Source organism: Gossypium arboreum, chromosome 9 (genome assembly GCF_025698485.1).
Source record: "Gossypium arboreum isolate Shixiya-1 chromosome 9, ASM2569848v2, whole genome shotgun sequence".
NCBI lineage: Eukaryota > Viridiplantae > Streptophyta > Magnoliopsida > Malvales > Malvaceae > Gossypium > Gossypium arboreum.
In genome coordinates this window covers 85,577,105-85,594,919 of record NC_069078.1, presented here as the reverse complement: position 1 = coordinate 85,594,919, position 17,815 = coordinate 85,577,105, and the positions used below count along the sequence as shown (strand labels likewise).

At 29.3% G+C, this 17,815-nt stretch overlaps 1 protein-coding gene across 1 annotated transcript; it reads left to right on the top strand.

The window, feature by feature from the left end:
* Positions 1-1,645: 1,645 nt before the first annotated feature.
* LOC108456037 (probable E3 ubiquitin-protein ligase ARI7) lies at positions 1,646-9,213 on the top strand. Its single transcript, XM_053018917.1, has 16 exons — positions 1,646-1,827; positions 1,949-2,155; positions 2,845-2,969; positions 3,199-3,304; positions 3,417-3,507; positions 3,796-3,968; positions 4,238-4,342; positions 4,442-4,530; positions 5,264-5,371; positions 6,075-6,162; positions 6,259-6,348; positions 6,747-6,794; positions 8,019-8,090; positions 8,197-8,296; positions 8,393-8,519; positions 8,773-9,213. Exons 1-16 carry the CDS (start codon positions 1,789-1,791, stop codon positions 8,984-8,986), a joined length of 1,782 nt encoding a protein of 593 aa, XP_052874877.1. The 5' UTR covers positions 1,646-1,788; the 3' UTR covers positions 8,987-9,213.
* Positions 9,214-17,815: the final 8,602 nt, after the last annotated feature.

The following is a 17,815-nucleotide window of genomic DNA, read 5'->3' as shown; positions in this document are numbered from 1 at the left end:
TTAAATTCTTTAAAATTAATTTAAAAATATTAATCATCAAATTATAACTTTTTATGACTCGAAATGTAAATTAACCTAGAATAATGGAAAATTTCGTAAGACAAATCAGGCTTTTCATCCTTACCTAGGCCAACATTAAATTTTTACTTTCACAAAAGTTAAAAATAAATTGATTTTACATCCATGTAACCTAGATTTCTTAATTTAATATATATAGAAGCATCAGATTTATTTGTAAATGTCATACTAATAGGTTCAGAGGTTATTTAATATTTAAAAGGGTTTGAAATATATATATATATATATATATCTCAAACTAGTCTTTATATCCTTTACAATTTTAGTTATTCTACTAAAATTGCAGATTAGTCATGGTAGATTATGATACTATTACAAACTATTATTAAGTTATTGATAATTTGGATTAGATATATCATACTAATTTATTCATGATCCGATTCGACTCATAAAAACTCAATATCCTTAAAAATTTATGTATTTTTAAATTATCGTCCATGTCATTTTAATTAATAGATTTAACACCTATTGTTAAAATCAAGACTCATGTTTTAAATTTTGAAAAGCTAAAAATTAAAAGTGATCAAATTGAAAAACAATGACTAAATCAATACTATACATATAATACAAGATTAATAATGAATTTGACCTAACGGATTTATTAACTATTGTTCAAGTCAAAATTGAATTTTCCATAAAATATAGTGACTAGAATTTATTAAATTAGAGCACAAAAATTAAATCTGAAATATATTCATAATAAAAAGACCGATAGCAGAATTTGACCTTAAATAAAATAAATCGAATCTTACTTAAGACAAGAGTTGTTCATAGGTTGATTAGGTCGAGCTTCCTCCTGGTTAAACAAAATTCAAGCTCTAGATCATTATTGGGCGGACCTTACTTGACATGTTGATCATTTTACCATTCAAAAAATTTATCATTTTTTTATAATTAAATCTAATTTATTATTATTATTAAAGTTGAATTCATATAAAATTATTTGGTAAAAAGACTTCTCAATCTCTTTCATTTTCGAAATTGAGTAACTTGGTCCCTCTCAAAGGAATCAGAGCAATTTAATCACTATCAATTTTAAAAGTGAGCAACTAAGGACAATTAATCACATCGTTAATGTTACCATCAATTGTACATGATTTTTATCAGTATAATAGTAAATTTAGCCTTCAAAATTTACATATTCTATCAAATTGTTCCTAATTTAACAAATTTATCCCACAACATTTATATAAATATGTAATTTTGAGGATGAATTTGTTGAAATTTTTAGAATTAAGGTCAAAATGACAAAAATATGTAAACATTGAGGGCTAAATTTATTATTTTACCAATCAAAATTATGTATAACTGAATGAAGACATTAATTCAATGATTAATTATCATTAGTTGCTCACTTTCAAAATTGACAGGATTAAATTGCTCCAATTTTTTTGATAGGGACTAATTTGATCAATTTCAAAATTAAAAGGGACTGGAGAGGTCTTTTTACCAAATTAGTTGTTGCTGAAGTTAGACCCAAATCGGGCCGGGTCTTCTGGAGCGGACGGGCGGACCCATTAACATATATACGGGTATAGTTATAAGAGGCGGGAAATATAAAACCTTACGTCCGTCACAAATCTGGGTGCCTTTTGACAGCACCAAATTTCCATGTTACGCGTGTTTGGCTCCCAAGTGTTGAATTCAAACTTCAAAGGTAAATGAATGGTACGTTAATTCGGATGATCAGGAGAACAATGCCAGAGCCGCATGCTTCGCATTTTCGCTCCACAAAGACCATGGGTTACTGTTTGTCAATCTCGTTTCTCATCAAAATCTTCTTCTTCTTCTTTTTCCTTTTGTTTTCTCTGTTTGTTCGTTTCTTTTCTTTTTCCTCTTTCACCATCCAAACAAGGCATTGTCATCTTAGGTTTTCGGGATGGTGTCGGAGGATAACGTGATTGAGGACTCAGTCTCCGTCGAAGACGATTTTGACGGCGATGATTATGATTACGACGACGGCGGCGATTATTACGACGACGATTACGGTGACGCTGGAGATGACGATGATGATTACTGTTTGGTTGAAGATGACGACGTCGATGATCCAGGAGCCATGGTTTCTCGGCGCCCCAAGGTAATCTTGTCAAATGTTTTTTTTTTTTTAAAAATTCAATTGCTTTTAGTGTGTTATTGGATTTGAAGCTTCTGGATAAATTTCATGGAGCTTTGAAGAAACATAAATTTTAATGAATTTAGTTGCTAGAAGTAGAAAGTAGAAAGAATAGAAGATAATGCAAGGAAATGTTTGGAAATTTGTATCTTTTGCTCGTTATATTGGTGGTGAAATGGTTAAAGTGGACTTTATGTAGCTGACCGTTGATTATTTTCAGGGATTTTTGAACGCTTTGGGTATTAAAGTGGCAGTGATTGGCTTAAGGGGTTGCCATTGCTAGAGTTCCTCTTGAATTTTATTTATTTGGAATTTAAATACCTTGTCAAGTTAGTTCTTGATTACATCTTCATTCTGACATTACGATGAAATAGGTTCATAGAAACGATTGGGTGAACCTGGTTACTTCATGTTATATGTTTGAGGTCTAGAACTTTTGGGTTTACGTTGTTAATGATGAAAAGAACTGGAAAAGGGGCACTAGTTTCTTGCTCTCCATGTTTTCTTGCTCTCCATGTTCTTTCTGGTAATAGTAGAATTGCTGAGCTCCAAATATTCCTTGTTTGGAAGATAAAAAACATTATGCATTGAATTTAATACAACTATTTCTGGCATTATTACCGTTATTAATATGGTTTTGTTTAGTATTTCAGCTAGGTTATACTGTATTGCAAGAAGCAGATATAAAACAACGACAAGAGGATGATATTTCTAAAGTTTCAACTGTTCTTTCATTATCACAAGTTGAGGCAACCATATTGCTCCGTCACTATAATTGGTAATTTTGAGGTTTTAATATCAAGTTTGTGTATGTTTTCTATTTAAGCCTTAGTTTACATGGACCATTTTAATTTTAAGGCATCTTTTCCCTTTTATAACATTGCAAGTAAACTATTTGGCTTTGGTGGAAAGGTGAATGTGGCTGCTTTACTTAGCTGCAATTTCATTTGTTAAGCTGTTTGTATAGTTTTTGAATTGTGTTTTCCCAAATATGGTTGGTTTTGTAGGAATGTTAATGAAGTGCATGATGAATGGTTTTCCGATGAAGAAAGAGTACGAAAATCTGTTGGATTGTTTGAGAGACCAGTTGTAGACGTATCCTATGCTAACGAAGTAAGTTCTATAGGTTACAAGTTTGCTTGTGTTTTTTTGTAAACTTGTTCCTTCTGATTGTTCATCCTTGCAAATTACGTTCCTCTGACACATCTTTTTGCTTCCCAACCAGTTTACTTGTGGGATTTGTTTTGATTTGCTTCCATGTGACAATTTTGCTTCAGCTTCTTGTGGTCATCCTTTTTGCTGGGAATGCTGGCAAGGTAGCTCTCATATTCTTTGTTTGATAGGCTAATTTTATATAAAATCTATGTGATGGTTGTATGCAAATGCTTTCCTTTTCTTTAAAATTAAAATCTCCCATGAATATTGCCTTAAAAAGAACTACCATCTGGTTTTGGTTATCAAGGTTTCAGTTTTCATATATTAGGTAGCTAATATATACTAAATTCAGTGTACTTGTAAGTTCTTTGCGTATGTCATTTCTAATGCTTTTTGACACAAAACCTTTGCTTATACTTTTTATTGCGATATTTTGTTTAATATGATAGGCTACATTTGCACAAGCATTAATGATGGTCCTGGATGTTTATTGCTGAGATGTCCTGAGCCATCTTGTAAAGCTGCTGTTGGCCCAGATATGATTGATAAATTGGCACCTTGTGAAGAAAAGGAAAAGTATTCTCAGTTTTTACTCAGATCTTATATTGAAGATAACAGGGAGGTATGTCTTGTATTAGAACCTTGAGATATACCAATAGCATATAATGGATGATTAGCCATCAATAATTTGAACTTCTGTGTTTGATGATGACCGGACTTTTGAAAATCAGGTTAGACTCTTCGAAATGTATGTTTGCTTGCATGAGTCCCCTTTTGTGTAGCATTTATGCATGCAATGCATAAATGAGCACGAATTGCTGGTTCTCTTAGTATAATGGGTTCTCTCTTTTTGCTCAAAGTTCTTATCTTTTTTGACCATGTCACTGCTAGGCCAAGTGGTGTCCTGCTCCAGGGTGTGAAAATGCTGTTAATTTTGCTGTCGGTGGTGGGGATTTTGACGTCACCTGTTTGTGCTCATATAGATTTTGTTGGAATGTAAGTTTCTTCTTATTTTTTCATTTTTAATTATTAGATTAAATTTCATGGTCATTACTCTCTTCCAGATGTCTAAGTTCTAGCAAATCTTGGTTGCAGTGTACTGTAGAAGCCCATCGTCCTGTTGACTGTGAAACTGTAACAAAATGGATGTTGAAGAATAGCGTGGATGGGGAAAACGTGAACTGGTAAAGATTTGTTGCACATCTAGAAGAACCATTCTGCTAATAATGATTGCTGTGTTTCTATTATGTAATCTCAATATATGAAGAAATGCTGTAACTGTTTTTCCTCCAGTGCAGAATATGCTATACATATTGGTTATTGAGAGAAATGAAAAAAGGTTTCATATGAAACCTCTCTTTAGTTTTTGCATTCTGTATCTATGTCGTTTTGACTCTTCATTTTTCTTAAGTGCCTTTGTAGGATACATTTTAGGACATGGGTGTGTGGATAGATCCTTTAGGAACCCTTCGAGTACATGGAAACTTAGAAAAAATGAACAAGCCCGTGTCAGCCAAATACCCATATCTGACACTCAGACTTGAGTCTAAGTAATATAGCTATGCATAATTCCACATTCTTGTTGGCATTTAACATGGCTATCTTGTTTGCAAGGGCAAGTGGAGGAAAAATTTGAACTAGCTTATGATGCATGAAATGGTTTGAAAGTGAAACTAAGTTCACTTTTACTTTGTTGTTAACAAGGACTACTTGTACATTATTAAACGCTGGATGACCAACTGCGAACTTATTTTAACTTTTTTTTTTATTATTGTGAAAACCGAAACCTCTGCTACTTTTTTAAATTCTATTCCACATATTATCAGCTTCATTCATTTAAATAGTCTGTTTGCTCGCATAAAATATGGTGAGAATCTTGCTATCATGTTCACCGCTTTTGTTGTATGCTCCATGCAGGATACTTCATAATTCCAAGACTTGTCCCAAGTGCAAGCGGCCAATTGAAAAGAACCAAGGGTGTATGCACATGACATGCACGCCGCCTTGTAGTTATGAGTTCTGCTGGTAAGCTTCAATTCTTTCTTTGTCCAGGAAAGAAAAAGACATTGCTTGATATATGGCATCATAATTCATTAAGTCTCTCTACTTTGAGTTTATAGTAGGATAGGATTAGAGTTGACGGATTTTAAGGCTCAAGGCTATAGTAGAATAATGACAAAGAACCAATCTGCTTTTGATCTAGTTATAAATCTAGGAAAAAAGTGAGATTGAGGGGAAAGATTGCTGGACATTCTAGGTAATGTGGTGTGAATGTTAAAGCAAGAAGAATACTATAACAATAAAGAAAAAGTAAGAAGTGGGAAAGCGAAAGTGAGAAGAATACGAAAGTTTTTAGGCTATACTAGTCTCAGACACATATATGCATCCAACACTCACACCCAAGTCCAAGTGGCATAGCCTAAATTTACTAGGAGTGGGACTAAGATTGTGATAGGAAACTGACTAAACAAGCTTGGGCTTGGAGCAAATAAGACTTATCTCCTAGAATAATTTGAAATTTTCCAAGTAACATAATTCAATCAAAATCATATGCGTAGGGTGCATTATTTGCTGAAATTAATTCTATCCTTGAAAAGTTATCCACTCAAAATTCATGATAGATGATTGGAAATCCCTAAAATCAAATTACATAAAATTGGGATTAAACTGTAGCTCTCTTTATATAACATTTTAACCTTTGTTTGATTTCAATTACATGCAAATGTAGGTTATGCCTTCGTGCATGGTCAAGTCATGGTCTGGCCACTGGTGGTTTCTATTCTTGTAATGTATATGAAGCTGAAATGCAAAAAGGAGTATGGAGATTAATAGTCCTTTTTGGTCATTGTCTTTTTTAACATCTGCTAGCATAATGGTTGAACTTGTGACATGATTCATATTCTTGCTGGCAGAATGTGGACGCCGAAATGAGGCGGGAAATGGCAAAGAACTCCTTTGAGAAATACACTCATTATTATGAACGATGGGCAAGCAATCAATCAGTACGCCGTTTTTCTCTGATTTTTCATTGCATGGGTCTTTGATAGAAATTTCTTAAATCGACTTCTATGTTCCAGTTTTTATCTGCTTCACGATGAGTGCTATCAACTCAAGATTTTGACTTTTCTTATCAAACATGAACCTTCCCATGCCTAAGTTTGAGTACCATAACTTGAGACTTTTACTCTTTGATGTACCACCAAATGCTTAACCTTTGAGAATCCTATCATCCGTTTCAGATTGTAGTAACTGGAAACTACAATTTATTAGCATGTATCCGTGGAGAAAGTTAAAGTAAAAAAACAAGTTGGCACTGTTTCCTTTTGTTGATTGTGTTGGTAAAATTTTTACTTTTTCTTACAATAACAAATTTACATAATCTGAATGTTCTTATTTGCAGTCAAGAGAAAAGGCGCTTGAAGATTTAAATCGGATGGAAAGTGAAAATGTTAGTTCCTATCTCCTATCTTTTTAATTTTGAGAGGTGGATCTTCTTATTCCTTTTTTTGTTCCTTTTATAAGTAGTATTATTCTAAATTACTCCGACTTTTTTACCTAAAGCATTCATTTTCAGTGTTCGAAACCTATACATAATCGGACGTATGGAGATGCTATCCTCCAAATATATGGAAAAACTAGAAAAGGATTGAGCACACCTATGTTAGACACATGGTCGTATCCGACTCTCACCCCCAAGTTTGAATAACATTTTAATTTGATCATTTTAAGGCCTTTTAACTTTAGATTTTTAAAATTGTAGCCCTTACCAAATAGTAGCTATTAAATTCATAAGTTATGTTCTGCTATTTTCAAATTTTGACGTGGCAAACATATTACCACATTTGTAATGTCGTGTCAGTTTGCTTTTTCACATATTACTCACAAAAAAAAGCCAGTTAATGGATTTAATTGTTGTTGTTTGCATCAAAACTGAAATTTGGAAATTAAAAAAGTATAGGAACTAAGAATGATCTAATTGAAGAACATGGACTAAATCTATAACTTTGCGCATAGTACAAGATTAATAGTAGAATTTAACCAACCAAATTTAACTATTACCATTCAGATCAGGACTGAAATTTCGAATTTTGAAAAGTACTAAAAAGTACAACTATTAAAATTGATCAATCCAAAAAGAATAGGGACTAAATTTGATCAAATTAGAGTACAGGGACTAATAGCAGAATTTAACCTTTTTTTTTCTTAGATAAACTTGTCATTTTATATTGGCTATTGATGCTTTTTTTTTTTCTCTAGTGAAGATTAAAAATATATTCTCAATAAAAACAGCTCTCTAAAATATGATCTTATAGAGTTTTCAGTGTAGAATGATGCATCTTTACTGCCTTTTTCTTTGGTTTAGTTTTTGTTTCAAAATTATTCCAGAGTGTTTTTTTTTTTTAAATTATGTGTTATAATGAACTCCTAGGGTTATCTAACAATGATTGTGCACCTGAGAGATATTTGAAGAGGCGTTCCAGCATGGTCGATTGACCTCGGAATTTTTGAAGTGGATTTGATCAGAATGTTGCTTTATTATATTACATGTTTTCATTCAAATCAATAACTACCTCATTGCTTTATTAGAACCACTGGATATATACTTTGTTTTCTTCTTCGTTCATTTACTTTTTTTTTCTAAATTTCTGAGAAAAATTATTAACTTTTCCAGATGGAAAAGCTTTGCAATGTGCAATGCACGACAATGTCTCAGCTAAAGTGTATAACAGAAGCATGGCTTCAGGTAAATCATAGTCATATAATCGCCATTTATTCATCCTTTCTTTTCCGGGGAAAAGAAATGAGTTAATTAATTTGGTTTCTCTTTTCTGATACATAAAATATTGAAGATAGTTGAATGTAGACGAGTTCTCAAATGGACTTACGCATATGGGTATTATCTTCCCGAACATGAGAAAACAAAGACACAGTTTTTCGAGTATTTGCAAGGTATACACTTTTTTTTCTTTCTGAAAGTACATGTGCGTCAAAATTTATTCTTCTGAATGGACGATTAATGACACTACCTACTTTGCTTTTGTTTAGGGGAGGCCGAGGCTGGTTTGGAAAGGCTTCATCGCTGTGCTGAGAAGGAATTAGATAAATATGTTACCGCCGATGGTCCATCAAGCGACTTCGATGACTTCCGCACAAAGTTAACTGGACTAACCAGGTTTGTTTTATCTGCTTTCCAATGAACGACTTGACGTTTACGTTATGAGGAACTTGCAATGATATTGTCTGTTATACATTACTGTATTTAAAATCCACCCCGCACTTATCTTATTCATGCCATTCTCGACATGCACAAACTTATTATACTTCCAAACATTTAGCAGAAAATATTCCGCATTAGGAGCCGAATCTTCAATCCTTGGTGTTTCCTTTACTGATTTATTCTTTTCGGTGCATTTCTCCATTTACAGCGTCACGAAAACGTACTTTGAGAATCTGGTTAGAGCACTAGAGAATGGCCTAGAAGATGTGAACTCCACAGCTTGCAACAAGACCGCGAGCCCGAGAAGCCCGGCCAGTCCAAGAAGTCCTACAGGACGGAATGGTAAGGGCAGAGGGAGCAGGGGCAAAGAGAGTCCCAGAGCCGGTGTTTCTCCCAAAAATGTAGATGATACAAGTAAGTAGGCCTTATAACTTATTTGCCTTCTAGTTTCTGAGTTCTATAAATCATTGGTGAGAATATAAAAAATAGTAACCTTTATTTTTTTCCGTGGACCCCACCCTTCTGACGATAATCTACATGTATATATATAACTTTAAATATATTAACAAGTTGCCGTTGTTGCTACTGAGGGTAAACTGTTACATGTTTAATGGTTTTGAATGCAAATATGCAGAATATGATTCGTTTAGCCTAATTATAGAGTTAAATAGTTTAACGAAGTGGCGTGACATTTAGCCATATAGTTAGAAGTTTCGCTTTTACTTGCAGGGTGATAACAGTTTATTTGGATTTTTAGATTTTTAAAACCGTCAATCATAATTCGATTTTGTAGCCTTTTTCAATTTTTATTTTATGGCTTTTGATTTTGAATATTATTTAGTAAAATTTTAAAATTTTTTCATAAATATTTCAGAAAATAATAAAATTTCAAAGGAAATAAAATATAAAACTGCTGTCTAGTATTTTTGAAAATATTTTTATATAAAATTTTTAAGGTATTTTTACTATTTTAAATATAAAATATATGTTTGATATCATAAATTATAAAATTAATTTTAAATAATAAAAAAAATAGTAGTGGTTCAGTTTCGCGTAACCAAAATTTGAACTTACTCCATCGTAATTTTGCTATTTTATTTTTAAAGCTCACATAGCCATGACGAGCACCCTAGACGCCTTTATTAATATATTGTATAGTTATTTTAGCTATAAAATTAATTTGAAGTGATCTCCGGGTATTCTATGTTGTTTTTGAGGGAAATTGAGTGTATGCTAAAAAATGCTATTTTATTTATATAAATTTGGAGAGATCATATAACAGTGATTTGTTCAATTATTGAAACAAGTTTTCTCTGAAGGGAATTTAGAGAAATTAACTCTTGTAACTAAATCTTCAGAGAAATTAATTGTGTATGCTAAAAAATGCTATTTTGTTTTTCCTTTGGTTGGTGAAAACTAATATTATTACCCTAAAATTCATGAATTGAATTAAGAGAATCAACAAACTCTAAATGGAAAAGTACGAAACTCAATTCACCAAATCAATCATTCATATCAACAAAAAATCATAATCAAAACTAAACATCATCGAAACTTTACAACGGATTCTAACAAAATTTTCTTCATCAGAATTTTAACATTTCTTTTTACATTGAAACCCTAAATTAAACCTTTGGTTAATACCCTACAAATTAAACCCAAAAAAAAAAAAACATTAATCCAAACTTTTTTCTTTCTTTTTTGGTGAAGCAAATCGCTAAGGGAAAAACGCTTCATTTTCCAATACATTCAAAAACTTAGAATCACTCACAAAATTACCCATCTTTTTCGAAACGAGATGCGACATAGGGAAGCAACAATCTTGAAGAAACAGCGAAGAACGAACTCCATTATTGTTCCACTGAAACTCCAAAACAGCCAATAAAATGTAGATCAAAACAAGGAACGAAATTACCAGTGATAGAAACATCTCTCGTGAGTAAAAACAAGATGAAACATCCATCTTAGAGGCTTTGGAGAGTTTATGATGATAGGGAAAAAAATTGGGGTTTCAAAGGTTTTTATAAATGGGAAAAACGTGAACTGTCAAATTCAATGAATGATTAAAGTAAGATTTAAAGAGTCCAGAGAGAATGTAAGAGAAAAATAAAAGGGAATAGTCATTTTGGGGAAAAAGATGAAATACATTGAACGTGATGGGTTATTATCACATGGTGGGTGCCTTTGATATTTCAGGGACCCATTTGGCTATATTCTATGAACCTATTAATCTTTTTCTACGTAATGTTTCGTTGTTATTATTATTATTATTATTATTATTATTATTATTATTTATTATCATGATTCTATGTTTTAGGAATTGAAAATGACAGGTTATTAATATGTATGGAAAATAAATTGGTTGAACTAAAATATTGGTTAAATTCTAATTTGATTAATTTTTGAAATTTTAGTCTTTAGTAATAGTTAAATTTATTCACTTAAATTCAATTACTAGTATTGTATTGTGCATACAGTTGTAAATTTAGTCTATATTATTCAATTGAATAATTTTAAGTCTTTATATATTTTGAATTTTAAAATTTCAATCCCGACATAAATATATTTCAGTCTTGACATAAATGTCTATTATTAATTTATTAACTAATTTGCTAGTAAGTAATATGTAAAATAATAAGTTATCGCTATAATTATACTTGTTATGCATGTAAATTTTAAACTAATTCAATAACTCTATTATTTTGATCTTAAAATGTATATATTAATATTTATTAAACGGTTAAATTTTTTACATAAAATAAATAATAAGAAATTAATTTACGTCAAAATTAATTTATATAATCTATATAAATAAAATATAAAATATGACGACTAAATTATTAAAATATTAATTATATAAAATAAAAATATATAAAATAATTTTAATTTTACAACAGTATAATAAATCCATCTCCTATTATATTATATATAAACACACATATACATACAAGAAATGCAGTTGGATTGTAAATGGGTTCAACTTGATCCACTTGGATGGATATTATCGTTGCCAAATTACACTACCATGAATGATATCAATGCACTGAAAACGTAGAGTAAAGATAATGCCAAAACAATAAAAATAGAAGGGACGATTCTAAATAGCGAGGCCACCCTGAAAATTTTTTTAGAAAATTCTTTCGAGAAAAGAATCACGGGAAAAGAGAAAAAAATTTATTATGTCAAATTTGAATGATACAAGAGAAAATATAATTACGTCTATTTATATGTGTAAAATATTATTTTAATTAAAGTCAAATAAAAATAATGCAGCAAGATTAAAACACTTTATTCTAATCAACGTCAAATAGAATAAGTAAACACCTTAGCCTTCGCCCTCATAGATCCTTTATATTGTCACTTGTATTTATTTTAACAAAAATTCAGATCGCACGACTTCTAACAATAATTTTATAACTTTAATAGTTTATATTTTTATATAATTTTTAAATGATTAAATTAAAATATCATTATTTTTAGAGGATCAAATTATAATTTTATTTTTTTATTAAATTAAAATATTGTAAAAGTTAAAGAACGAAAGTAAAACTTTATATTTTTAAAGTGTCGAGGCCTTTACTAGCCCCCTTCGGTGTTGTCTTTGATCTCAAGCTGATAAACTAACCTTATACATTTGATTTTAAATCACTCTACTTCGTTGGCAATAAGAGAAGAAACATCTAGATATGTAAACTAAGAAGAAAATAAACAACGAAGAATATCAAACGTGCGATTGGTGAGCCACCTTATTAGCATTTCATCGAATCTAATAGAAGGACATTTGTTAAAACTATGATTTAAATTGACAAAACATTGATCCGAAAGAAAATTATTAACTACTTATTGACAATCAGACTCGGAGCTAAATATTTTTCTTTTCAATCAAGGAAATATTTATTTATGTTAGTGTAAAATTAGCTTTTTATATATATTTATAAATCAGGTGAGATCAAAATTTGAAAATATTTAACTAATTTAATATAAAATTTAAATCTCTTAAATATATCATATAGGATTCTAAATTAATATGGTATAAGAGTACAATAAATATGAAATCTTCATTCCTCAGTTATTAAGATTTTAAAATTTCAAAAGATTTAATAATGGAAAATTTAGAAATAGAATAATTGAAGTTAAAAATTCTGTCTTTTATTAAAAATGAAGAAAAAGTTAATAACGAATGCAATATAAATCTCAAAATCATGCATGAACTTTGACCTAATGTGTAAAATCATGCATGAACTTTGACCTAATGTGTAATTTTATACATGAAATATTGATTTGATTCAATTCTCACAAATTAACATAATTATTGACATAGTATTCTTTTAAGTTTATAGACAAAAATTATATTTATTTAATATAAGTTTTTTGACATATTTATTTATTCAAATGTATATAATTGATTCAAAATTAAAACTTCATGTAATGAACCGAAAGTTACGGTATCGGAAATTGAGTCTTGAGTATCTTATTTCGTGAAATTTATTCATGAATATTTATTAGAAATATTTATGAATTATAGTTGAATGGTTATTTAGTATTTAATTAAGTGAAGTAGCTTGAATTTAGTTTAAAGGGCTAAATTGCATAAGGAATAAAAGTTTAATTATAGATTAAATAAGTAAAAGGGACTAATCTAGTAATTAGACCCTAAGTGCCATGTGTGTGTTAATATTGAATAACGTGTGTAATAGTTTGTATATATGTGTAATAGCTATAAGATATTTTATGTTATAGCTATTACACATGTTAGTTTTATATTTATTATAGGTTAATAATAGTATAATAAGTAAAATTGATAAAATAGAAAAGAAGATAGAAAGACTAACAGAGAGCAAACGTGAAAGAAAGAAGAAAGAAAGAAAGAAATAAAAAAGGGAAATTTTGAGGATTAAGGCCCTAAAGTTTGATTGGTAAGTTGTTTTAGCTCATTTTCTTATGATTTTTATGTTTATGGATGCCTAATTCTAAATTCTACATGTATGAGGTTAAAATGAAGAAAAATAGAGAATTTTTAGATATTGATTTAGTTGAATAAATTGAGGTTTTATGGGCTAAATTGATAGAAATTGAAGTTAGAAGTGATTAGTTAAAGGAATTTCTAAGTTAGGTTTAAATAGGGACTAAGTTGAATAGAGCTCAAAATTTATGTTTTATAATGAATTTTATGAGTTAGAAATTGTTAATGAGTTGATTAAAAGAGAATATGAAGCTTAAGTTAAAGAAAAAAGATTAGTAATGGAAAAAGGACGAAATTGGAATTTTGTAAAAGTTTGGTAGAAAGTGAAAATGTGTTTTATAAATTAATATATTGATGATTTTAATTGTATGATTGTTAGTAGCAAACGTAGCACGGATACGTCATCAAAGAAGGAAAAGAGAAAGTGAACGAAGATATCGATTAAATTCGATAAATAGTGATTTGTATTTCTATAAACCGAGCTTAATCGTTATTGCTATATTTGATATTTATATTGTATGAAAATGTGAATAAGGTAAGTATTTTTACCATATTGAAATGAATGTGATTTTGAATACCCTATTAACGATTGTCGGGCTAGTCGGATATAGTTGACATGTCATAGGAATTGGAAGTATTGGGATATTCCGACATTGAGTCGATGAGACACTATGTGTCGACTCATCGTTAAAGTTTCAGATTTGTTCCGATGAAGTACTTTGTGTACTATAATGTTAAAGTTCGGATTTATTCGATGAAGCACTATGTGCTTATCCCGGAGTGTGGGTTGGATCCGTGTATCCGTCGTTGTTCGAGTTATGTTAATAAGGGTAAATAAAGTAAAGGTTATTAAAGTCTTGATTGATATTGAATAATAGCAATAATGTGTTTGAATTACCATGTTTTAAAGTTGATTAAGCTATTGTTTATAGAAATACCACTGAGAGTATTCTCATGCGACGGTTTGTTTCAGGTCTTGAGAGCTAGGTACGAAAGTATAAGGACTCAACATACAAGCCGATCCCCAAACTCAAATTGGTGAAATTTCTATCTTTTTGGAAAATGGCATTGTACCTAGGATGTCTTTTGGTCATTTTGAAAGTATCTAAGTTGTTAAATGATATTTTGGTATGTTTTGTAAATGTTACCAAAACCTTAAGTATGGTATGTTTTAATATGTTAATGAAGAGTAATAAGAGGAAGTGTTGGTAAATATTGTAGAGAGAAGAAATGAAGATGTTATAAACTTAGTTATCAACATTTTATACTAAAACAGATTTGGACTATAGCGGTAGTCCAACTTTGAAAATATACCAAAAATAGTATAAAGTGAATTAGATAATGAATAAAATTTGTAATTGAAGCTTAATGAATCTATTTGTATATGGAAGAAATAAAATAGGTAAAAGAGTTGTATTTTATGAGATATTTACGTTTTGGTGAAACAGGATTAGAACAATTTCTGGATTCCCTGTTCTGACTTTAGAAATTCACCATAAATTGTGTATTAAGAATTAGGACTCAAACTTTATTTGTATGGATTCCTATTGAGTCTATTTTTAATTGAAACAAATGGCATAGTCATTGGATTTCTGTACAGGAAGAAATTTGATTCCTAGTGCACAAGGGTCAGAGTAGTCGAACCCTGAAACAGGGGAGACTTTTTCTAATAAACTGTACTAATTGGCCTGACCAAAAATTCTAGAAAAAAATTAATAAGTAGATATATGAGTCTAGTTTCAGGGAAAATTTACGGAATTAGATTTCGAGTTTCGTAACTCGAGATATGATTTTTTTAGCGACCGTGACGCAGATGGATAGTTTACTACAAAAACTGTTTAAGTGCTAAGATAAGTTTTGTAATGTCTCCTGCTCGACTCCGGCGACGGTCTCAGGTAGGGGGACGTTACACTTCATATATATATTTAAACTAAAATTAAAATTTCATATATATGATTATACCAAATCAAAATCGATATATCAAATTGTATATTAAATTAAAATTTATGTATAATTTTGACATTTATCCTAAAAATATGGGTACACTGCTTATTTCTTTTATTACAAATAAATTCTCATCTCAAAACATGGCCAAAAATGAAGTCAAATTAAAACCAGCAATCATCAAAGAAAATCTGTGGGCTTAAGGGTACAAAATAGGAATTTCCGTAAATTAGTACCTTTATTATTTAAGTAATATGTTTTTATTCAAAAGTTATCGATTTTAATTAAAAGAAATAAATCTTAAAATTATATTTGAATTTGGATTTAATGTGTAATGTTATATGTTAATTTTGATTTTGTACAATTTTATAAATGGAATTTTAAATTGATCTAATTATTACAAATTATTAACACAATTATTGATATAACATCTTTTTATATTTAAATATTGCATACAATATTAATTATTTTTATCCAATATAAAAATAAATTGATATATTTATTTCTTTAAATATGTATGATTTGAATTAAATTAAAGTTTCATATATATATTTGAACTCCAATCAAAATTTTATGTGTATAATTATAATTAATTGAAATTCATATACCAAAATACATATTTATTCAAAATTAATATATAATTTTGAAATTTATCCTAACTAAAAATAAAATAGAATATTTTAAAAAACATTATTATCTTTTTGTTTTTGCCGTCCAGCCAGATATGGACATACCTCATTAAGACAAGTCTGGTATATTAACGAGGTACTCTATTCTATAAATAGATCACATGAAGAAGGGCCAAAGCACTCCATTGTTCAAACAAGATTAGATCGGTGAATCAGATTATCGATGAATCGGATTGAGAAGTAATTAAAATATGGGTTTAGAGAAAAATGTTAAATTTGTTGATCTGAAAATAATTAGTTGAATCGGGTTTGTTTTAATTATTGAATGGCTTATGTAATTGAAACAAACAAATTAGTCAAATCAGCTAAATTGATTGAATTAGTGAACTAATAACTTGATTGATTCGATCGTTGCTTTAATTCTGAAAACCTTGACCACAAGCACAAACAGGGGCGAAGCCAGAATAATTTTTTAAGGGGGTCAGATGAAATTTTAATTTTTTATAGTTTATATATTTATAATTTGTAAAGGATTAATAGAATTTTTATAATTTTAGGGGGGCAAAATACAATTTTACTTTTATTAATTTAAAATTTTTTAAAATTTTTAAGAGCTTAAATAGTAATTTTATATTTTAGGGGCTGTGCCGTGCGTGCCCCTTTGGCTTCTTCCCCGAGCACAAACACGATAAAAAACCAATTCCACTTTAACAAAACAAATTAGAACAAGATTAAAGTCGAGCTATATTGAATTCCCAAGAACACGGTGAAGAGGAAAATGTTTAAATAATTAAAAATTGCTTAATACCTAAGAATACTAAACTTTTATTGATGCAATCTATAAACTATATATAGATATTAGTTTTTTTATCTCATGCGATGCAAAAGTTTAATTGTATGCATCAATTAAATATTGTCACAAAATTTGTAGCGTTTATATATAAGAATACAATTTATCAATTATTTAGTTAAAATTATATATTAAGTACTAAGATTTTAGAAATTAAAATGTTTATATTAAATTTATAAAAGTAAGACTCTATAAATAAATAAAAAGGGAAAAAATAAAAATAAAAATCATAAGTAATTGAAAGTATATAGAGACTAATGTATAAAGTTATTTATGAATTGAGAAGAAGTAGAAAATTGTAGGGACTAAATTAATAATTTTGTATGATATACTTATATAATACATATCCAGTTAATTGCTATTATAGGGTTAACCTAAATTTTAGTATTGACACAATTAAAGAAATAGAAATTATAGATTTTATTGTGATATTTATAACCGTTAAGATATGTAAGAAAATTGTAAAAGGTGAAATATGTATAATAAAAAATATTTATAGCTGAGGATTGCAATATTATTTTTGTAAACTATAATATATATTAAATTAGAAAATTAATTATCTTTATTTTAGGAAGAAATTAATTGTCCTCTTTAAAAGAGAATCGATGATGATTTTATGTGTTATGTTAATGGTCTAAGTTAATATAATATATTTTAGCAATTATGTAACAATTATTTGCATGTTTATGGTTGAGTAAATCTTAGTTCGGTTAATGTTAGTATTGTTGTCAATGCAAAATAATGTGAATTCAAGCGTGTTGAAGTGCTTTTATCTTTCTATTTAAGAGTTAGAGATAGAGGTGTGCAAAAAATTTCTAAATAGAAAAAAAAATTGAAAAATTTGATTTTTTTGTTTATTCAATTT

Bases quoted from the DNA above. Each gene is read 5' to 3' on its own strand.
- LOC108456037 (XM_053018917.1), top strand. From the start codon at position 1,789: ATGCTTCGCATTTTCGCTCCACAAAGACCATGGGTTACT. The intron at 2,156-2,844 runs GTAATCTTGTCA...TTAGTATTTCAG, and splicing joins TGGTTTCTCGGCGCCCCAAG to CTAGGTTATACTGTATTGCA. The intron at 2,970-3,198 runs GTAATTTTGAGG...TTGGTTTTGTAG, and splicing joins TTGCTCCGTCACTATAATTG to GAATGTTAATGAAGTGCATG.